This window comes from Rhinichthys klamathensis, unplaced genomic scaffold, assembly GCF_029890125.1.
Source record: "Rhinichthys klamathensis goyatoka isolate OS25496 unplaced genomic scaffold, OSU_Roscu_1.1 h1tg000433l_1, whole genome shotgun sequence".
Classification (NCBI taxonomy): domain Eukaryota; kingdom Metazoa; phylum Chordata; class Actinopteri; order Cypriniformes; family Leuciscidae; genus Rhinichthys; species Rhinichthys klamathensis.
The window spans coordinates 890695-915186 of NW_026606929.1; the positions used below are offsets into that span (position 1 = coordinate 890695).

At 37.8% G+C, this 24492-nt stretch overlaps 1 protein-coding gene across 1 annotated transcript; it reads left to right on the top strand.

The window, feature by feature from the left end:
• The first annotated feature begins 5753 nt into the window (after positions 1-5753).
• Positions 5754-24146, top strand: gbgt1l1 (globoside alpha-1,3-N-acetylgalactosaminyltransferase 1, like 1). Its single transcript, XM_056235934.1, has 6 exons — positions 5754-5816; positions 20165-20283; positions 22144-22176; positions 22495-22518; positions 22767-22901; positions 23437-24146. Exons 2-6 carry the CDS (start codon positions 20219-20221, stop codon positions 24125-24127), a joined length of 948 nt encoding a protein of 315 aa, XP_056091909.1. The 5' UTR covers positions 5754-5816; positions 20165-20218; the 3' UTR covers positions 24128-24146.
• Positions 24147-24492: the final 346 nt, after the last annotated feature.

Genomic DNA, 24492 nt, shown 5'->3' on the forward strand with positions numbered 1-24492 from the left:
GTCCATTTCTTTTACTGTCTATGGTAATACCCCTGTAAAGAAGTATGAAAAGAAACAAAAGATAACGAGCGCTGCAGTGATGGCTTCGTCGTCGTGTATTTACTTTGAATTAATTAATAAAAGCATACATGCATAACAAATACTCAGTACATTTATACGGAGTACAAAATAACACATTTTCACTAAATGACAGTATGAAATTGATGACAACAATGCAGCTGAGATATTAATCACACGTTCACTCATTGTCTCTGATATATTTTCTACCATAAAGAAGTCATATACAAAACTGATAAAGACTAATGCAATGCATAACTCAATTCACAGACATGGAGTTAATTTCCCAAATTTGCAAGTTTAAAATAACTCAAAAACTGAAATAACATCATGAACTTTTAAATACTCAAATATCATTGACATAAATGGCCCTCTTTCGTGTATAGCGGGCTGACGCACTAATCGCGAAACACCCATGCTAACCATGTGCTCGGGCATACCAAACTCATGACACACTATTCATTTAGTAAAAACAAAGTGCTATGAACACACACAACTCATCAGTATTTGAATTAAAGAATGTTTTTACTCAAAACGAAGTATTAGTTACCTGTAAAGAAGTATGAAAAGAAACAAAAGATAACGAGCGCTGCAGTGATGGCTTCGTCGTCGTGTATTTACTTTGAATGAAGCACATCACGGGCGCGCGCTACTAAGGCGTGCGATGACGTCATCACTCTGGTATCCCGAGCGAAAATAATTAATTTAATAAATGAACATAACACTCTTCTTTTTTTAACAAAGGACAAATAAGCATTTAAGCAATAAACAATATTATAAAAAATAACATTTACTAATTCTATAATGCATTTCAAAAGAGACACTATATAGGCTACATAAAATCCACTAAATCACACATGCATCTCGCGCTGATCACAGTGATCGGTTCTGCGCAGATTTGGCTAATCTCAAACAAGCCTAATGACTAGAAGATAGTTAACTCCACATCAACCAATGGGCAGAAGTTGACCCCTTAAGACACAGCCCCTCCTCATTTTGCATAATGAGGCAGAAATGCATACAGAAATGTAAAAACGACAGGCAGAAATAAATAGCATTGAAGAATTAAATAGGGTAAAAAAAAATACAAAGGAAGAATAAAACAGACAAAAATATTATAACATGCACATAAATAAATACTTTAAAAAAAAAAGTAATTAATAAATAAAGTTGAAGATTATAACGGACAATAAATAAATAAATAAGGTAATTATTACAAAGATGAATAAATAAAGAAGCTAATTAAAAGAGATATATACATTTATGTCTCACTGTATAATTTAATTTCTACCTACATTTCTTTGTTTATTGTATTTTTTGGGGCAATTTTTGTATGCTTATTTATTTATTGAGCATTTATTTATTTCTGTATTTATTTTTAAATATGGTAGAGCTGGTCCTCCATACTACTCATTGGATGCCAGCTGCCGTAAAAATCCAAAGAAGAAGAAAAAGAAGAAGCAGCATTGTTTAGTAATGTCAAACTCAGCAGGCAGACGTTCAGTGTCCGACCTCTTAAGGGAAGCTGCTAATAGACTGGAAGAATGAACGCTGTAAGTTTGAGATCTGAAATGTTTTTCTGTGGTCCTTTGAACATTTTTTTAACTTTTACTTTACTTTTACATAAACAGCTTCCAGTTCGAGTATTAGTGGTGTGGAACCTGTGGCCGGTGGCATGTAGATTCGACCGATGCAGTAAAATGCTAACTAACCAATGGGCAGAAGTTGACCCCCTAAGACAGCCCCTCCTCATTTGCATAATGAGGCAGAAATGCATACAGAAATGTAAAAACGACAGGCAGAAATAAATAGCATTGAAGAAATAAATAGGGTAAAAAAATACAAAGGAAGAATAAAACAGACAAAAATATTATAACATGCACATAAATAAATAAGGTAATTGTTACAAAGGTGAATAAATAAAGAAGCTAATTAACCCTTTCATGCATAGTGGTCACTACAGTGGACAGCTATTAAAAAAGCATTTTCTTGAATTTGCAAGGGTTTTGATGGCAAAGTTGCACATCAATCTCTTCAGTGGACCCTGGTGGATCATCCTATACATTGCAACCAAGTTGCAAGCCGTTGTGTTTCGAGTTTTTCCCCCTTCAAACCAAGATGGCCAATGGTCAGTCATGCCAAGTTGCTCCGGAATATCCACCCATTCCTTCTATCCTAGGAGACTCTTGTAGGTAAAAAAAATATTGCAGCATCAAGCAATATCTAATGAGTCATATGACAGTAAAATTTTCCAAGTTTTGATTTTAGATTGGGAGAAAAATCTGATTAACCGCCTGTCCACTAAAGTGGACCTCATGCACAGGGGCGGACTGGCCATCTGTGTGATCTGGAGTATCACAGAACGGCCGGTACTCCAGGACGGCCGGCGGGCCGGCCCACCACCCGCCACACACGCAGTCATAACCTGTTTTTCCCCCCCACTAATCTGTTTCACACTCCAGTACTGTAGGTGGCAGCAATGCACCTTTAAGTTGGATGCCAGCGCGGAGCATTATCAGCTCGGCCCAAAAAAACTGCGATCGCGGCCGAATCAGCTGTGCGGACTGATCTCGATCACGCGAACATTATTACACAGAGTTGCGCGATCCACTGAGAAGCATTTCAATTCAGCGCAGAATTCTCTATCTCTATTATAAACCCACAGATGGCTGTGATTTAAGCTAGTTAAAAGCCAGATTAAACAGCGCTGATATTCTCAACATCTTGACGCAAAAAAACAGGTGAAACATTGTTCCAAGAACAAACCAGTTAGAAGACATTTCACTCCACAACTTATGAATTAACTGTAACTTAGTAAAACAAACTTTTTTGGCAGAAATGTGCCTGTATTCATATTAAAAATGCTGTTATATTAATAGTCATGTAGGCCTATAAATGTAGGCTATTAAATGTAATGCAGTAATGTTTTTGTTTAGAAGTTATGGCAGTTTATTTATTTATTTTGCATTAAATATTTATACTAAATGTTTATGCTACAATAGGTTTTTAGAGAATAATATATATATATATATATATATATATATATATATATATATATATATATATATATATATATATATATATATATATATTACAAATTTTTCACCAATTGTTGAACCAGAATATCAAGATATTTTATTATTTCGCATATGATGGTGAAAAATAAAAAAGTTAAAGTTAAAAGTAAAGGTAAGGTAAAAAACACCACCATGTTATATGTATAATAAATATTTTTGAGTATAGCCCTTCTAGATTATTTTATCCCTTGAGGTAGCCCTCACACACAAAAAGGTTGGAGACCCCTGGTATATAGTAACTAAATGTTTTATAATTACAAGTTTGTGTAATTAGGGTTTCTGTAGCCAGTGACATTTCATTATTTGTATTTTATTTTCAATGCAGATGTAATGGCATTGTAAATTTTTTTTGTTTTTATTTGAAGACTGAGGCTTCATTAATAAACAAAACCCCAATTGTCATCATTGTTTTTGAGATATTACTTGCTGTGAATACCTTGTCTGATATAGGTTACAGTATTGTGGCATAGTATCAGGACATCCTAGTGGCTAGGGGCGAATGGCTGGATGATGGGCCTATTTGGGAGAAAGTCCAGGGCTGTTTTTTAGCCCCAGTCCGTCCCTGCTCATGCATCAATGGCTACATTTCAGCTACAATTCATACTTATACTGTGAATATTGTTTTTGAAAATACTTCATCTGCAGTGACGTTTTTTTACTGTAAATAAATGTATTTGTATTATTAGAATGTTAATTTCATTGACATCGAAAAAAGTTATGTGATTACATAATTTATGTGACTTATGTATTACTTTACCGGTACTCATTTCATCAAAAAAGTAATCTAATTATGTAATGCATTACTTGTTAGATCAAAAAGTTATCTGTTTACGCAATGAATGTTGCTTGTAATGCATTTATTTACTCGTAACATCAAAAAGTAATCTGATTACGTAATGCATGTTACTTGTAATGCATTACTTTACTTGTTAGATCAAAAAGTAATCTGATTTCGTAATGTACTATATTGTAATGCTTTTCTTTACTCGTAACACCAAAAAGTAATCTGATTACGTAATGCATGTTACTTGTAATGCGTTACTTTACTCGTAACAACAAAAAGTAATCTGATTACATAATGCACATTACTTGTAATTAATTACTTTACTTGTTAGATCAAAAAGTAGTCTGATTAGGTAATACATGTTACTTGTAATACATTACTTTACTCGTAACATTAAAACAAATCTGATTATGTAATGCACGTTACTTGTGACACATTACTTTACTTGTAACATCAAAAAAGTAATCTGAATGCGTTATGCATGCCCCAACACTGCTAATTTCAGATGAGATTGAAAAATACGTATCGCTAGGTTTTCTCAGAAGAGGCCTATGCTAGGCCTATGAACATAATCAGAATTATCAGCTAATAAAGGTAAATTGACATACTCTGGCACACTGGAGGTAGCATCTGAGTGGTGTCCACTGTTGTACATTGACAGGCTGTAGAAATTTCTGATGGAATCACGTCCTCATGTTCTGATATCAAAGATACACGAAGTGCAACTTCTATGAAGTTCAATTGCATTTGCAATATTTCGAATTTATATTTTTTGTATATATTTTAGTTTTCACATGATTTGATATAATTGTATTGATTAGTTTGTTAAATACACATACTTTATCTGTTTGATTATTGTATTATGTTTAATATAGTATCTCTTCAGTTTAAACCATAAATGCATGCTGTCCACTCAAGTGGACACCTGAAAATATCTTTGGAAAATTTGTAAAAAAAAAAATTAAAAATCAAATCTTGTTTTTCATGCCCTAAGAGCAATAAAATCACATAGGAAAAAAATCCTGACTGAGGTTATCATAATTCATGCATGAAAGGGTTAAGAGATATATACATTTATGTCTCACTGTATAATTTAATTTCTACCTTTATTTGTTTATTGTATTTTTTGGGGCAATTAATTGTATGCTTATTTATTTATTGAGCATTTATTTATTTCTGTATTTATTTTTAAATATGGTAGATCTGGTCCTCCATACTTGACAGGTTTATGAATAAATAAATCTACCAAACCAGATGTCTTTTTAGATCACATCACATAGTTTGAGCTATTACCTTCAGGTCAGAGATTTTCGGATGCCAGTATGACAAGAAAAAGAAACAAAAGGAATAGCGGGGAAAGCCCTTTTGTCACAGGTGAAAAAAGTTTTTAAATGTTTTTAAAAAACTATAAAAGTGTTTTTGGTATTGTTTGTGCAGAGTAAAACGGAGTCTCTCAGGGATGAATTTGGGTGGATTTTATTGGTGATGGACCTGATTTTTACAGTTGTGATGTGCAGCCTAGATTGTTGTGAATCAGTGAATGTCTATTAACTCACTGAAACAAAATTTCACAATGGGGATAATACAAGTCAATACAACTTTGAGTTTGAGAGTTACCAGCCACAAAAGAGCACTCATTTACTTGGCTACTACTGCAAAAATGCCTTATCCTGAAGTCACGATATAGCACTTTGTTCTCATCTGCATGTTCCCGGTCCCACAAAATGCGTCATCATCTTGTCAGAGTGAGAGATCGGTTCAGGTACTGAAAGTTGCTTGCTGATGGCTATTGGCTATATTGTCGAAACATGTGCCGCGCGAAAATATTAAGATATCGCGTTAGTTCATCAGTTGAATTGTCGAGAAACTGCATCTCAGCTCAGCCCAGCCCTTCGAAGGTAGGCTACCTAAGGTTAGGAATGTGTGACTAAAGTTATTTTTTAACGATGTGCTGTGATTGTTTTGATATGCAAGGACGTCTGTAGCTCAGTATAGATCTTGGTCGCAAAATCGTTGCTTAAATGGATACTCCACCGTTTTTTTCATTTTAAACTATGTTATTCCCTTAACTCAGACGAGTTGATACACACCTCTCTCGTCTCAGTCCGTGCACTCAATCGCTCTGGCGCGCGAGCGGCGAGACACTTTGATAGCACTTAATTTAGCCAGTTCATTCATTAGAATCCAAACAGACAAGCGACCAAACACCTCCACGTTTTCCCTATTTAAATACAGTTACACGAGTAGTCTAACTCGACCAAGAATGGTGCCACAAAATAAAACGTTGCGTTTTTCTAAGCGTGTGTAAAGTGGATAACTATAATGTATGGCGGAATACCATATCAAGTGCTTGGGAGCACTTCGACTCGGCGCAGTAATATCATCACTCGTGAAAAGTCATCTCCCCCTCTCCCTCTCCGGAGTGATGATATTACTGGGATTAAAATGGGATTAAAACTAGAAACCCGCCATAGCCTACTCAAAACGTAATAATTTATTAATAATGGGATTTATCATTTTTAGCAACAAAGAGACTGATCCTATCCCATCTTGTCATAGTCATCAATCTCAACATTATTCTCAATATTATTCTCAAACTGAACAGCCTTTATCTCTTATATCTGCTACACCTGCATTATGAAACGGTTGCTGATCTTCCTTCCCTGAGATTTTATATGTATATATATATATATATATATATATATATATATATACACACACACACACATATTTGTTTGTAATTTGTGTTAACATGGCATTCCTTATGAAAAACTTTATAAAAAAGATATACTTTCAGTCTACTTTTTATGTATTTCTCATAAATATAGCCTACTTTATGTACTTCTCAGAAATATAGGCTACTTATAAAACAGATATGTTCCTAATTCTTAGTATCTGAATTTTTGTGTTTATATCTGAATTTTCAAATCTACTTAGCCTAGACCAGAGCCATAGAGAGAAAGAGTTGCGACACTCCCATAGACCGCCATAGGAACTTTGGAATGCGGAAGTAACGTGTGTCGTGGAGCGGCCAATAGTTCCAAACTCTGATAGTTTCTCCATTGAACCCCATTCATTTTCAGTGCTTCCGAAGTACGTTCGCTGGTAAATTAATGAAATTACTGTATTTTTTTTACTTTTACACACATTAGCCGACCTCTCGTGAATCTAGTCTGTAGTTATATTTAATGTAGCCAGTTTTACTAATTAATTGCAGCGATAGCTTACATGACCAACACTTCACTAACGTTAGCTAACTGGTAAACTGATGTATATAATATATAATATTTTTAATAATATTTTAAATGTATATATATATATATAACCTATATATAATATTATACACACACACACACACACACACACAATTCATTTATTTAAATGGGTTAGGGAGGGTTATGCATGTGCTTATATGTATTTAGGAACATAGTTAATTCACTCATTAACTATCTCTCCGGTTTAATTTTATGAAGAATATTTTTCGGTTGAATATTTACCGAACATTGCTGTATATAGTCGTTGCTTTCTACGTTATGGGAGCAGTCTATTTCCCTCCTAAATCATTCATTTGTACATGCACAGCGTAATTATTTATATTTTGTGTTGGTTGGAGTCAGGGCTGGAATGGCCATCGGGCATACCGGGCATTTGCCCGGTGGGCCGACGTGCTTTGTGGGCCGATACATCTCATACTTAATTTTTTTTTTTTTGTCTGAACGGCCCATAAAACTCGTACATCGGCGGCCCATTGCGTTTAGTTTTGTTTAAATGGCGGCTCTGGGATCTTTATGCCGGTGTAATGTATTGGACAAAAAAGTCAGCGTAGGTTTTTCTTTTTCTCACAGACCGGCGCATGATGAAACGCGTAAATCAGCAGCCCATTGGTTATTTTCTTGATTGACACTGGGCTGGTCCAATCACATCTTTAAACTCCTCCCCCTTTGAGCTCTGAGTGAGCGAGCAGTGTCAGTGTGTATCTGTCAAAATAGTCAGAGCGATGGAGAAGAAACTCAAGGAATGTGCAGAGAAATAGCGTGAAAAAAGAAACTTCAAAGGCCCTTCAAGTGTCTGATGAGGATAGTGAGGAGGATAAGGAGAGAGATGAGTGAGTGCAGAGAACTGTGGTAAGCAGAACCAGGCTATACTGTCACAACACGTATAGTGTGTTCACACCGAACGCGAATAGAGCGTCAAATACGCGTCTATCGCGTTTAGTTAGGGCCCTTACATAGTCAACGCATCGGTACGCATACGCGTGCACAAGGCTACACATCGCTACGCTTCGGCCGCCATTATGCGTCGATGCGTAGCCAAATGTGTCATCCTAGTTTTTGATACGCGACGCGCCGATGCGCGCAATACTATGCGTTGTCGGTGGGGGCGACATTGCAAGTAATGTACATAAAAAGGTATATTATTATGTTTACAGAAGAAGAAGATTTGAATACAATGGCGGGCGAAGAGGAAAAGTTATGCGAGCTTGTTCGTATACATCCTTTGTGACCGCCGATGTAAAATCAGCAATATGCACTCCTCTTCAGTTGCCATTTTGATCTGAATATCACGTGACCCGACTCTAGACTCTACTACCCTCTGTTGCGCGATCGGTGTATTGCATTTCACGCATCGCCGGTGACGCTTGCGTCTGCTTGCATACTATGAAAAGGAGCGTGTAGCTCGCGTCACTCGCGTTGCTTGCTCGCGTTGACTATGTAACGGCCCTTAGACGCTTGAACATTCGCTCGAGTTCAAATTTTTCAACTTGCGCGGAAGACATTCGCGGCAAACGCGTCGCCCAATTCGCGTCATTCGCAACGCCCGGCGCGAATGATGCGTCTATTCGCGTCTTTGCATTGACTTTGTATGTAATCTACTCGCCCAAATAATTAAATTCGCGTTCGGTGTGAACACACGTAGGAACCCACTACCCAGTTACGCATTATTTACACATCTGCATATTTGACGATTACGCATTTTATTAGAATTGTAATGAGACAATAATGAGTAATGAGTTTGTAAACCATATTTTTCTTCAAAATAAAAGCTCGATGCCGTTTCCGTCAAAATAAAAGATCATGTGCTTATCTCTGTATAGAAATTAGTACGAAACTAATTATGAAAGTTCCTTTTATTTTTCAGTGCATTTGTTTTACAACATATGGCTATTACTGCCATGGGATTAATATTATAACTATTATTATGTAGTAGTATAATGTAGACAGACACTATATCACAACTAAAAGAGTTTTGAGTTTTTCTTTGTTCAATTTGCACACTGAATATGGGTTGGAGCTCTTTATTTTTAACTCTCAAAGTGCACCAGATTGATGAATTTAACACATTAAAAAGCACAAAATTTTCAAAAACCTGTGGGAAAAACCCGTATTGCTATCCCAGCTTATAGCTTTCTTTAGGATTCATCACTGTTGGGTATAGTTTAACTTAGTAGTTATTTCATCGGTTAACTCTTACTCACTCCTATTCACTTATGGCATTAGTGGTTGTAATAGGAGTTGGTATACATATTCAAGGGCGTGCAAAGTTCGGTTGTGTTATATAGTGGGCCAGTCTGGGCCAAAATGCCCGGGCCGATTTTTTGTCCCAGTCCAGCCCTGGTTGGAGTTCTGAACGGACTGCAGACCTCTTTGCGTGATCACGAAGGTAGGCTAATGGCTGAATCGGAATTTATAAGCAAGATCACGGGAATCAATAGCCTAATACAGCCCAGTTGTGCTAAAATAAATATCATGAGACGTCCATCATCAGATGAATGACATGGAAAAGTTAAGTTAGAGCCGCTAAAGCCAGTGCTAACGTACTACCCATGCGAACATGAACACTAAGCTTTTCCCTCCAAAAAAATAGCCTAAAACTTATCTAAGTTGTCACCCTACCTCTCCAAATGCAAAACTGACATTAACAAAATGCAATAACAGCTTAAAAAGTACTTGGGTGTGTGTTTTATTTTATATTTACCGTTTAATAATCCAATCGCTGCTGTCTGTCCATAGAAGAACATGACAGTCTGCGTACGTTTTGGAACTAATGGGGCTTACATGAACCACGTGACAGCCGTCGCGGCGACATCAAAGCGTGTCGCAACTCTTTCTCTCTAATGGCTCTGGCCTAGACCTACTCTTTTTCTGCCATTGACTGAATTAAATGGGAGGAGCTAGACCTCCACCTCGCTGGATCTAATGGGCGGGGCTTGAAGGGCTATCAAGCCTGTTAATGTAATGGAAGGAAATGTTTGTTTTGATGCGCAAGATGTTGGCATAGATAATATTGCCTTATTTTTCTCTAATATTTGTCATGATTATGATTGATTATTTTCAGCATGGTCAGTATCGTTTCTGTGACAAACGACATTATGTAAAGTACTTAATAAGAACTTTGCTCATACTATGTGTGTGTTTCTAAAAACTGTTGAAACTTTGTATCTATGTAGGGGAGAGCGGGGCACAACATAACACTTTTTGTCTTTCACACTTTGTGTTAACCTGCTCAGGGTTCAGAGTATTTATTTTTTCCCACATTAATTTCCCGCATGTACAATTATGTGTTTTTTTCATCAGACAGTGCATTGTAGTCTCCCTGAGGAAAAATTCGATTCATTCATTGCTATAGGAGAGGAAGAATTTTCATCTAATCATCAAATCATCTAAATCGACAACATGTATCTTAGACCCTATACAGACTTAGCTATTGAAAGAGATGCTTCCAGAGGTCATAGATCCTCTAGCCTAGAAATCTAGACTCCCCCTAGCGGCTGCAAAAATTATTTTGCAGCCAGTGTAGTCTAGCAACTCTCCGTTGACTTTCGAGCTTGAAAAACCAAACTCTAGTCAGGCCAATCACATCGTGTATAGAGTCGGCGGGCGGGCTTAACATAATGATGACAGAGATGCGACGGTTCACTGCTACTTGAAAACAAAGAATGGCGAACAGCTGTCTTTCGATTCGGCTTTGGCCGCGACTCTGGATGATTTAAAGTTAAGCTTTTCTTTGAAACATGAACAAAGAACAGCACTTGAGTCATTTTTTAAAAAGAAAGATGTGTTCTGTGTGAAGATGTGGGAGATCTCTCTGACGACGTCACCTTCTTCGTTGCTCTGGTTGGTTGTAGCGCTATCCTATTGCGTGCAGAGAGAATTTGAAAGACAACCGTTAATCCCGCCGCTCGTATTGAGCCCTGTCAATGGTGAGTTCCCAGACCTAACATCCTGATGTAGGTCTGGCATGCCAGGCTATAGATCCTCTTCTTCATCTCATTAATTCATCTTTGTCATTAGGATATGGACCAAGAACTTTTAAGCTGGCTATGATTAAACCAGAATTATTCAATTACAGGCCAATCTCAAATCTACCTTTTCTGTCAAAGATACTAGAAAAGGCAGTATCCTCACAACTGTTCCTTTTTAGAAAGAAATGGTATCTGCGTGGAATTCCATTCAGGATTTAGACTGTACCATAGTACTGAGACAGCTCTCATTAGTCACAAATTATTTGCTCTTATCATCCGATCGTGGTTGTATCTCTCTATTAGTGATACTCGATCTTAGTGCTGCATTTGATACTATTGACCACAACATTCTTTTAAATAGACTCGAAAATTATGTTGGCATTAGTGGAATTGTATTAGCATGGTTTAAATCATACTTATCTGACCGTTATCAGTTTGTAGCAGTAAATGAATAGATGTCTTAACGATCACAAGTTCAGTATGGAGTACCACAAGGCTCAGTACTAGGACCATTACTTTTCACTCTGTACATGCTACCCTTGGGAGATATCATTAGGAAGCAGGGCATTAGTTTTCACTGTTGTGTTCTATATTTCTTCACGCCCTGGCGAAACTTACCAATTCACAAACATGCATAGCTGATTTAAAAAACTGGATGACTAGTAATTTTCTACTACTTAACTCGAAAAAAAACAGCGATTCTAATTATTGGACAAAAAACCTCCTCACGTAATAACCTAGAATACTGTCTAACACTTGATCTGTCAAACCTTTGTCGTCGGTTAGGAACCTGGGTGTGCTCTTTGATACCAATCTTTCATTTGAAAGTTACGTTTCTAGTATCTGTAAAACCGCATTCTTCCATCTTAAAAATATATCTAAATGAAGTAATATGCTCTCAATGTCAAATGCGGAACAATTAGTTAATACGTTCATGACATCAAGGCTATATTATTGTAATGCTCTTATGGGTGATTGCCCTGCACGCTTAATAAATAAACTACAGCTGGTCCAAAACGCAGCGGCTCGAGTTCTTACTAGAACCAGGGAGTATGACCATATTAGCCCGGTTCTATCAACACTGCATTGGGTCCCTATTAAACATCGTATACAATATTGCTGATTACTTACAAAGCACTAAATGGTTTAGCTCCCCAGTACTTGAGCGAGCTCTTAACGAATTATAGTCCTTCACGTCTATTGCGATCTCAAAATTCCGGCCAGTTGATAATACCTATGTAGGGTATCTGGACTGTGTCAGTTGGGAATCATTCAATTCTACATGTAGGAAAGCTTTTAACACTTGACTTGCGTCTAGTAATTCACCAGCGAGCGCCAGAAAGTCTGTTCCTAATGGCGTCCATTGACACTTTCATTGCGAACGTGAGTTAAAACAAAAACACCCACAAAACCAGCGATGAGCCAGCTTCACACAGACGTTATCATCTCAAAACCTTTCCCCTTTCCGGCAAGAAGGAATCCCAGGCCCACACGTTGTGTACACCACACACACACACATACACGGACTCTCTATGAAACTTCCCTCACAAATGAAGTCAACCCTGGCAGAACTCGGTGTTCTGTTACAAGACTGATGAATTTTACGACCCAAAGGAATTTCCAGAGAGTGTGACTCTTACTTAATTCTTGCTGAGAAGAAGAAATGAAACCTTTTAATCCTATATATTCTATATATTTATTAGGGCTGCACGATTTGGGGAAAATGTCATATTGCGATTATTGAGGTCAAGATTGCGATATGCGATTGCGATATAATAAACAAATGGTTTCATGAGTCAACTTACTTGATTCTAAAGCAAAATGCACACACAGATTAGTGATACCTCTGAAATGTGTATTTCTTAACTCAAACTAGCAACAACAACTAAATGATTGATAACATCTATAATGATCAATAAGCCATTGAGGTCTGGATAAAAATGAATCCACCCCCATTTAAAACATTAATTATAGCCATCCACCATTACAGTGATTCCACAAATGAAAGCTATAATTTTTTCAAAAACATTTATTAGGCTTCAAAATATATAAACCCATAAAAAAAGTCTTATTTACCTGTGCCCTTCCTGTCAGGTAGGACATATACAGAAATTGAAGTTATCAAACAGTCTGCACTGCATAAATTATAAATTATATATAGACTAATCCTTATTAAAGCTACACAAGTTCTTTAGTCAAGAGCAGTGAGTAATTTTCTTTGTTCTTTGAATAACTTTACTGACAGAAAGCTTTGGCTGCTGGCCCTTTAAGAGCAGCCGTTGTAGAGACGCGGATCTCACACCCGCCTCATTCTCTCACCACTCTTTACGTCCATCATAAGACTTAGACTGCTCTTATGTGCTCTTACTCGACAAACGACATTTTGGCATAATTGTGTGTGTTATTGTTTGTTCAAGCAGAAAGATAACTATGGCGGTCTGTGCATGCGCATGGGCGCGCGTCTTTCTGTGAGTCACACAGTCGGACATTCACAGGCTGCGCGCTCTCTTTTGACTTGTCGCGCATTAATGGTTTGAACTTTAAAGCATTCGCACAAATAAGAGCGGGATCATGTAACATAGCCAAAGGATGACAAAAAATAACAGATGCTGCGTTAATTGCGTTAACGGCCCTAATTAGTTTATTTTACATAAACTCGCAGCATTTTGCGTCATATAATCGCATAGGCTTGGCATCGCGATTACGATTGCGATATGAAATCGTGCAGCACTAATATATATATATAACCATGTGATAATGTGTTGACATGTCTAATTTTCCTTTTAATGTGGTTTGGCCTATTCTCTCTTCTAAACTATTTTGGGTTGAGACATGACTTGCATACTATGATTAACCCAAAATCATATGTGTAGCATGTTTAGTCTCTATAAACTCCAATCTTCGTCCCCCATTTGTTAATTTACATTAAATTTTGCTAACTTTATGATGCATTAGTATTATAATAATCTTGTAGATTCTTTTCGTAAACACCCAATGAAATTGAACATTTAAATGCCCGGCAAGGAGACAAAGAGTCATAAAACTCCCTCCAAAGGGGCAGTTTCCCATTGGCTCACACACCTCCAGAGGGTGTGACATCTTCACGCTTTAAAATCACTGATCCTCAAGATCAGCTCTCTCTCTCTTTTTCTTCGGGTGGCATCATGTAACTCCTCTTCTTCGTGATCTCCTCTCCGGGGATCTTTTCTTTGTTTGTTTAAGTTTTGTTTTTCCTTTTTCGTATTCTACTTTATTCATTTCCCCGGACGAGTAAATTAACTTAGCCTGAATTGTTTCTTTGGTAATTTACGTCAAAGACCTTTAAGCCTTCTTTGAAAGTGCGCGCTCCGGACCATCCACAGACCACGTGACGCTCCGACGGAACAACATGCCACACACACAACACAAGGCCGCTCACTCATGCAGCCTTTTTCAGCAACATAAGAGAACCATATGCAAGTATATTCGTGTTATCGAGCTTTCAGAGCATTAAGATTGTGTTTTCCGTGTTGTCTCTCAAGGTTTTAAGGTCTGTAATTTGCCACTCTCTTTTGGGATCTCTCTCTCACTCTCTCCCTTTTTCTTTCACTTTCGATTTCTTTCAGTGTCTTGTTTTGTCGTTTTAGTCTGTTTGTATATACATCTATTCCATGTAACGTAGTTTCCATTTATTAAAATACATTATATTCATTTGAATGACTGTCTCTTGCTCATATACAAGTCCCTTTAATGTACGATCCAAAGCTACGAGCTTTAAAAGTATAAAATTATTTTAACTAGCAGGCTATCTTTGTAAAACAGGAAGGTTATCTTCACGGCCAGAACGATTGCCTTTCCTGCTCTAAGATGATTTCTGTGTGAGAATTGATAAAGATCACATGATCAGTTTGCTGGAAAAACGGATTATCAAATCACAAATTAATTCCACATGGACTATCCTTAGAGTTGATATATGATAGACATAATTGATATATTGATATTTAATTATAAATTATCTGTAAAATATAGTCTACATATGCAATTAATTATAATCCTTTGTGGTTTATCGATCAAAACTAACTTTAGCTGGACAATAACTTTATTCTAGAGCTGCTGTAAAGCCAAAACAATCTCTGTTAATTTCCTATTATCACTGTAAAGCTGCTTTGAAACAGCCCATATTGTTAAAAGCGCTAGATAAATGAAGGTGACTTGACTTTTGTTTCATTAATACAGTGTATACTTTTTTCTTGATTTACCCTGAAAGAATGGAAGTGAAATGTGACAACATGTTGTAACATGTGAGGGGCATATTGTAACATGCCCATATGACAGGTTAAAATGCTATCTGATCTAATAAAAAAAAGAACCCCCTGCGTATCCATGCAGCCTAGCATGGATAAGAGCAGAGAGAGCAGCAATAACCCCCCTTAGGGTAAACAGAACAGAACCAACATGAATGTATGCAGATATCATTAGTTCAACATTTTAAAGTACAACATAATTCGAGAATTTATTCTGATTCAAGGGGAATCAGAATGCCAAATCCTGACTGGGCGAGAGGAGGAGCTGGGGATGAAGGAGGGACTTTGCATCCTCTCCCCGGCCTACTTACCCCTCACCCCGGCCTAGGAGCCTACTAGAAGCCAACTAGACGGATGGTTTGTGCCTGGGCGCCAGCAGGCCCCCCGCCACAAGTCAGCGCCATTCTTCCCTGAGGTATACGAAGAGCTCACAAAGTAATGGTGCGCCCCTTACTCGGCACGCACAAGCTCTCCTACTTCCGCGACGTTCTCTGCTGTTGATTGTGCCGCGGAAAAAGGATACGAGAAGCTGCCGCACAACCGAACAAAATGGATGAAAAATAAATTTTCAATATGAAACAAATTATCTGCGAAATCAGTTACAAGTAAACTGTGCTGCGGATATTCTGTATCATAGCAACGAAACGTCTCAACGGAAAAAAACGCTGTGCTGCCAAAACGCTCTCAAGCGCCCACAGCTAGGCGTTTTCAGTAGAGCGTCCTGCGTTTTCAGCTGGCTAAAAATGCTTTGGTGGACACACGGCCTTACTGTGAACCTCGGGTTGTTGCCCTAGGCTCCAGTTGCTAATAGTGCAGCGTTTTACATTGCATCCCCACTGTGTATTAGCTACGCAATACGAAGTGACCGTTCTCGAAAGGGAATGTACCCGGTTACTAACGTAACCTTGGTTCCTTGAGAGTAGGGAACGTGTATTGCGTAGCCTGCCACACTATTTCAATTTCGCTTCAGTCGATTTTACCTGATGCAATGGTGAAGTGGTGGGCTTATATAGCCATAAGCCGCGCCCATTCTGGCAGGTCTTGAAGTGGTTTCAATTGTTCTGTAAAATAACTTCGCAGAGATCTTTGATGCCAGAAATATTAGACTTTATTAACAAACAAAGCCGAGCATCTCCTGCAGGGGATCACTCCCTCCAGCAAGAGATCCCTTCCTCCTGCAGGCGATCACTCCTGATCAGTGCCCAGCTTCTCACATATATCCATACATCCTTTTCCAAAGATGGTCATACACTTATAGATAGTTTTGGGTTAAGGTCTTGTACCATGTGACTTCTCAGAATAGAATTGACATTCAGGGTCTTTTTACAGAAGGTCTTGCAGCTTTCAAAGTCACCTAGACAGAGTCCTTTTGGACTCATACAAGAAATAATTGTGTATTCTTATAAGCCTAAATTACTTGTTTTCTAAATAATAAAATCTTCAACAGTCTCTGACCTGCTTAGGTGCGAAGCTGCCTGGCGTCTGAACCACTTCGCCATAGGATGTGCAGTTGCTGCAGCACAGCCAATGGTTGAGCTAGACGCTCTACTGTGCTTCCTGTGCAGCTGCACTGCGTTTTAAAATATAGGCTTCAATATTCTCGAGGAAAGGAGTTTCCCACACAATACTCGTTCCCTACTCCCAGGGAACCAAGGTTACTTTAGTAACCGAGTACGAGGTGATCTCCGTGACATCCGAAATGGAGTGACTTCCATGTCATCTGGATTTGGTGGTTTTTGTTCCTGGATGACTAGTTGTGGGACTTTACTGTGGGAAATGACAAACATTAGAATGTTTTTAGGCATGCGTTGCTTTTTTTATATACACTCACCGGCCACTTTATTAGGTACCCCATGCTAGTAACGGGTTGGACCCCCTTTGCCTTCAGAACTGCCTCAATTCTTCGTGGCATAGATTCAACAAGGTGCTGGAAGCATTCCTCAGGGAGTTTGGTCCATATTGACATGATGGCATCACACAGTTGCCGCAGATTTGTCGGCTGCACATCCATGATGCGAATCTCCCGTTCCACCACATCCCAAAGATGCTCTATTGGGTTGAGATCTGGTGACTGTGGAGGCCATTTTAGTACAGTGAACTCATTGTCATGTTCAAGAAACCAATTTGAAATGATTAGAGCTTTGTGACATGGTGGAAGTAGCCATCAGAGGATGGGTACATGGTGGCCATAAAGGGATGGACATGGTCAGAAACAATGCTCAGGTAGGCCGTGGCATTTAAACGATGCCCAATTGGCACTAAGGGGCCTAAAGTGTGCCAGGAAAACATCCCCCACACCATTACACCACCACCACCAGCCTGCACAGTGGTAACAAGGCATGATGGTTCCATGTTCTCATTCTGTTTACGCCAAATTCTGACTCTAACATCTGAATGTCTCAACAGAAATCGAGACTCATCAGACCAGGCAACATTTTTCCAGTCCTCAACTGTTCAATTTTGGTGAGCTCTTGCAAATTGTAGCCTCTTTTTCCTATTTGTAGTGGAGATGAGTGGTACCCGGTGGAGTCTTCTGCTGTTGTAGCCCATCCGCCTCAAGGTTGTGCGTGTTGTGGCTTCACAAATGCTTTGCTGCATACCTCGGTTGTAACGAGTGGTTATTTCAGTCACTGTTGCCCTTCTATCAGCTCGAACCAGTCTGGCCATAATTCTCCTCTGACCTCTGGCATCAACAAGGCATTTCCGCCCACAGAACTGCCGCTCACTGGATGTTTTTTCTTTTTCGGACCATTCTCTGTAAACCCTAGAGATGGTTGTGCGTGAAAATCCCAGTAGATTAGCAGTTTCTGAAATACTCAGACCAGCCCTTCTGGCACCAACAATCATGCCACGTTCAAAGTCACTCAAATCAACTTTCTTCCCCATACTGATGCTCGGTTTGAACTGCAGGAGATTGTCTTGACCATGTCTACATGCCTAAATGCACTGAGTTGCCGCCATGTGATTGGCTGCTTAGAAATTAAGTGTTAACGAGCAGTTGGACAGGTGTACCTAATAAAGTGGCCGGTGAGTGTATATTGCCTGCATATTGGAAATACACAGTAGGAGGTTTTAATCAAAAGTATATAGTTATACAATATTATACCTTGTCAGAGGATAAATGTAAGATTAAGATTTTATATACATCTCAAAGTTCAGTTTATCTTTAAAGTACAGATTTCTTACCGTGAGATAGAAGTTGTGCAGTTAGTTCTAACAGACTATACCTGCGCCTGCACGCCCATTAGATCCAGCGAGGTGGAGCTAGAGCTCTAGCTCCTCCCATTTGGCTCTGCAGCGAGTATCACTTGGGCTATCTATTTTCAATGTTCTATGGTAGGGGGCGCAATTAACCGTCTTCTGAAAGAGTACATAATCTCAGGATAAAATACAAATTACGAATGAAACAAACAATTACGCAAATATAAAATAACGCCGTCATCAAACATTAAACAGCATATAAATCAAAACTGCTAAATATTAGCCTACCGAATGAAATGTCGATCCCACGAAGGGAAAGCAACTTTGAAGCTTTGGGGGTGTTGATGGATGATCTACTCCATTTGTGTTTGATCATTGTTCTGAATCCGATCCGGACATTGTCTTTAACAAAAAAGTGTGTTTTGTTTTTATGAAATTTATACCTACATTCAAGTGTTGATTAAAAAAAGAATGCCTGAAGCTAGAAAAAAAAATTTTTAAATGGAAAGATTTAAAGTACAGTAGATATTTCTCAAGTATAAAAAAGTAATACTTTAATAGGAACAAAACTTACTTAAAGTGCAAAATAATATATAAATAGTAAACTATAAGTATGATGTTATGTTCAGTTAAAGAAAACTTACAAGTACTAATTAGTATTTTTTGAGAGTATACTTCAAAGTGTACTTTCGTAAACTAAAAATGTGCTACAAGTATTTTACTAGTAAACTATCAGTATAAGTTCACTTGTAGTATAGTTGCAGTTCAAATGAAAAACTTAGTTGTAAACTAGTTGTGTACTCAAAGTTGACTACTTTAAGTGTAAAAGTATACTTTTATATGCTAAAAATGGGCCAATTTAGTCCCAAGTCGTATTGAAACCGTACACAGAACCAGTTCTTAAACTTTGCGATAGGTGCCTACTTTGTACGGTTATACGGTTTTATTTCAACACTTACTCTATACTGCATAAATATAATAACAATAATAATAATAACCTTTAATTTCTATAGCGCCTTTAAATGTACATCTCAGAGCGCTGTACAAAAACAATTAAAAGAGCAAAGATACAACACACAGAGAGACATGCACAGTAAAAATAAACACAAAATACAATAAACATAAAAGACAATAAATCAATTAAAAGCTAACCTAACAAAAATTAGTTTTAAGGTGAGATTTAAAATACCAAAATAATTTGGCTTGCCTGATCTCAATCGGTAGAGAATTCCAAAGTTTTTAAGCTAATGAAGAAAAATCCCTATCTCCCATTAATCTCAAACGAGTTGAGGGAACAGTTAAAAGACCAGTTTCCGAAGAACGAAGATCACGTTTTGGAGTATATGGAGTGAAGGATGTGGAACAGTCATTGGCTGTTGCATTATGTCTGTTTTTAAGTACTTATAATTGCTTTGTTTGTAAAGGTCCGCCCTAGCCAGGCTTTTGTTTGACATTCAAATCTCTCCCATAACATGACAACAAACTCTTCTTGTCAGATATTTTCACTCTCATTTTCCAGTTCAATCCATCAAGTGAATACAGACACCAGACCCAGCTGCATGATACGCCAATAATGCGACTCCGTCAGAGTGTTCATTTCTTCCTTTTTGGCATGTTTGTTGGCTTATCACTGAGTGGGTATGTAAAATATTTTTGGAAATCTGTAGCTGATATTCTCACACTTGTTTTGAATCTATTTACTAAATGTAATTTTCATACTTTGTGGTGAAATTAGTGACTAACACAATTTGACACATTTAGAAAAAATACTTAAAGCATTTTGCCTTTTTTCTTTTTACGTGCATATGATACGCAGTTTTCGCATGCATTTGATACGCACTTTATTGTGTGTAATACACACGCATCCCACACCACTAATCCTAACCAAACGTATAATACACATGCACCCGACACCACTACTAAACCTACCCTAAACCTACCCATGCGTATCATATGCACTTAAAAACTCATTTTCGCGTATAAATTGCACGATAAACACAATGCGTGCTATAGAGACTAGGGGTGGAACGGTACATGTATTCGTATTGAACCGAAACGGTACGGCACGGAGAATACACGGTACAAAATTTTTTCGAGAGAGAGAGAGAGAGAGAGAGAGAGAGAGAGAGAGAGAGAGAGAGAGAGAGAGAGAGGAGGAGAGAGAGAGAGAGAGAGAGAGAGAGAGAGAGAGAGAGAGAGAGAGAGAGAGAGAGAGAGAGAGAGAGAGAGAGAGAGAGAGAGAGAGAGAGAGAGAGAGAGAGAGAGAGAGAGAGAGAGAGAGAGAGAGAGAGGGGCGCGGGCGCGAATCGCGCGATCGAACAGTGTGTGTGTGTGTGTGTGTGTGTGTGCGCGCGGGCGGGCGCGAATCGCGCGATCGAACAGTCTGTGTGTGTGTGTGTGTGAGAGAGAGGCACGGGCGATCGAACATCAGAAACATAAAAACATACTCCGTCATTTTTTTCATACAGGACATCATTAAAACTGCAAAGTGTTTACTTATATTTGTGTACACTCGCAATAAAACACAACATTGTGCTTTGTCACACTCTAAACTCTTGTCAAACTGTAACCTACAACAAAAAGTTTTTAATGGTAGTATTATTTTATACGGAAATCAATTATTTATAATTCAGATGAGAATAAAGTTAGGGTTAATTAAAATGAAGGAAAACAAATATATTGATCTGAAATAGCAAAATAATTTTAAATTCATTCAGGTACAATTACCAAACATATCTCAAGGACTTTTCGTCTTTTTAATAATTTATTAATAAACGAATTATATAAAACTACTGTCAGTGCACTACAAATAAACTGGTTCTATGCCTTTATTAATAAAACTTATTTAAAAAATACAAGGCTTAAAACATTTATAAAAAAAGCCTTCTGCATTTTTGTTTTGCTATTCACTCCATTGTACCGAAATCGTACCGAACCGTGATGTCTGAACCGAGGTATGAACCGAACCGTGACTTCTGTGTACCGTTCCACCCCTAGTATGTATGTATGTATGTATGTAGCCTATAAATAATTTCATCTGAAATATTATGTGTAATTTTATGTAGACTAATGTATGTAGATAAATGGACTCTAAAGTGTAAAATATTCATGGAAGGTTTTAAAGGCTCAAATTGTGTGTCATATTATATTGTTGAACACAAAATCTAAAGACGACACCACAATGGAATGGAAGTCCTTTTTAAAAAGCTGACCAGTCTGAAGCATAATTTATGTTCTTTTATTTCTCTGTAAGTATTTTATTTATATAGATTTCCTTCTTTCCCAATTTAGGATGATATGGGAGCTGTGGATATAAGGCTAATATTTAGTTTGAGCCCCTGAGGTTGACAAATACATTTTTGAAGGTTCAGCACCTCCCTCCACAGACCATTGACAAGGGAAAATCTTAAAACCTAAAACTGTCTACTAAAAAGATTGTGAGGGTGTCTACACACATTTCCAAAAGATATTTGCTTATGTGATTGTCTTCTCTCACAGGCTCATTTTATTGAGTTACACCAGTTGGTTTAGGTAAGTAGCCTTCTGTATATACGTTACGTTTTCAGTCTGAATAAAACAATAATTCGTTTGATTAAATTGTCACATGTAACAGCTTTAGTTCGTACCAGTCCAATTATTGTGTAAGTCAGACAAATAGATAATACAATTGTAGCTCGGTTTCGTTCTACGCATGCTCCAAAATCTTTTACATGTTCAATAATTACCATGCCTTGTGTCACGTATAAAGACTACACAAAACCCCACCACTGTAGTTCGATTATGTGCTGCTGTGATAAGGTATTTTGTGTTATACAGTCTATTCCTGTATAATTGTGTTTTGGTTTGCAGAAATAAACAAATGGACGAATTAGGGTAAGTACTCAATGCATACACTCATAAATTAATTCTCTCTTCAACTTATACATAAAAATCTCATGTGCACACTTGCACAATAAGACTTGACAGAATTCACTGTTTAAAACCCTTACATATAGCCTATGTACTTTCAGAATACAAAATGTTGAAAATATTCACTTGTTTACAGTGTAAACATGCTTAGATACAAACACCAGTGTGTGTGTGTGTGTGTGTGTGTGTGTGTGTGTGTGTGTAATACACAGTGGGACAGACATTGTTTCTATGACACCATGGTTAGCCCCAGTTGTTTGGGAGGGAACCTTTGACTCCATAATGATTGACTCTATCTTCAAACAACAAAACATCACTATAGCGACCACTGTCTTCGCTTTGGGAAAGTAATAAAGTTACTTCTCAAACTCTCAAAATAACTCTTTTTCTCTCTGTCTATCATTTATTAATATTCTTGGGTGACTTTGTGATGTTTTTAGATTTTGGTATGGAAGTATTTTGGGCCAAATCACACCCCATATTCACATTCTCATGCTGGCTTCCTGTTACAACAACAGAACCAAATTTGCATCACCTTTGTAAAACTTGTTCATTTTGTTTGAAGCATGCATGATTGCATTTGCACATAGCCACAAGTAAATGCAGCCACATAGATAACGCCATTTGTTCTTCACACACAGAGTCAAATCTATATCTCTAATACTGCATTTTTGTGAGGCAGAATCAGAGAGATGTAGATTTGAGATGTCAGATCTTTTTCAGCAGCCATTACTCCAGTCTTCAGCGTCACATGGTCTAACAGAAATCATTCTAATATGCTGATTTGATACTGAAGAAATATTTCTATTATTATAAATGTTGAAAAAACATACACACGTAAAATGTATATTTTTTCAATATCTGTTCCTCACTCTTTTTCAGATACACACGTTTCCTCAAAGATTTTCTGGAGTCAGCGGAGGAGCATTACTTTGTTGGATTTCGAGTGCATTACTACTTGTTTACGGATCAACCAGAAGCAGTTCCTGAAGTAAAGATGGGTGAAAATCATCATTTGACAGTTCGGAGGGTTCCGAGTTTGGACCGATGGCAGGATATAAGTATGGGCAGGATGGAAATACTAGAAAAACTAATAAAGAACGAACTGGCCAATGAAGCTGACTATATTTTCTGCCTGGACATGGATACAAAGTTCTATGGCCGCTGGGGGGCGGAGTCTTTGGGTCGCCTGGTCGGTGTGATACATCCTTGGTTCTTTGATTATCCAAGAGATCAGTTCTCATATGAGCGTAGACCAGAGTCTCAGGCATTCATTCCAGCTGGGGAAGGTGATTATTATTACACTGCTGCTGCATTTGGTGGCTCATTGGATGATGTACATCATCTCACCAAAACCTGCTGGGAACAGCTGAACATTGATGCTGCAAACTCCATTGAGGCGATATGGCACGAGGAGTCTCACTTGAACAAGTATTTCCTTTATAACAAACCCAGTAAACTTCTCTCTCCTGAATATCTGTGGCGAGACATCAGTATCAGTGCAGGCCAAGTTAAAAAAATTCGCTTCTCTCACGTAGCTAAAAACAATGCAGAAGTTCGTCCAAACTTCTAGCAAGTTTAATTTAACATCATGTTTCACAAAAAAAGCATAATTTCCCTATCCCTTTGGTTTGAGACATAAACTGGTCAAACTGGTTTAACAAAGCATTGTGAACGATTTGTCAATGAGTCAAAAGCACATTAGGGTTCCACAGGGAAATCAGTTTTGAATTTGACTGAATATGTCGAATACCTTTGTTAAATCCTGATTAAATAATGTGGCATAATATTTTTCAGATGTCTGATTGATAAGTTAATAAAGATGCTATGTGTGTAATTTAATGTTCTTGTGAGCTGTGGGTCCGTAATGACTAAATACTCGTATAAAACATCTAACAATATTTCAGGCTACATTGCAAATCATATTTGTAAGTTTCC

Coding starts and splice junctions, on each gene's coding strand:
- gbgt1l1 (XM_056235934.1), top strand. CDS start 20,219: ATGCGACTCCGTCAGAGTGTTCATTTCTTCCTTTTTGGCATGTTTGTT. Junction 22,519..22,766: donor AAACAAATGGACGAATTAGG/GTAAGTACTCAA, acceptor TGTAATACACAG/TGGGACAGACATTGTTTCTA. Junction 22,902..23,436: donor ACTGTCTTCGCTTTGGGAAA/GTAATAAAGTTA, acceptor ACTCTTTTTCAG/ATACACACGTTTCCTCAAAG.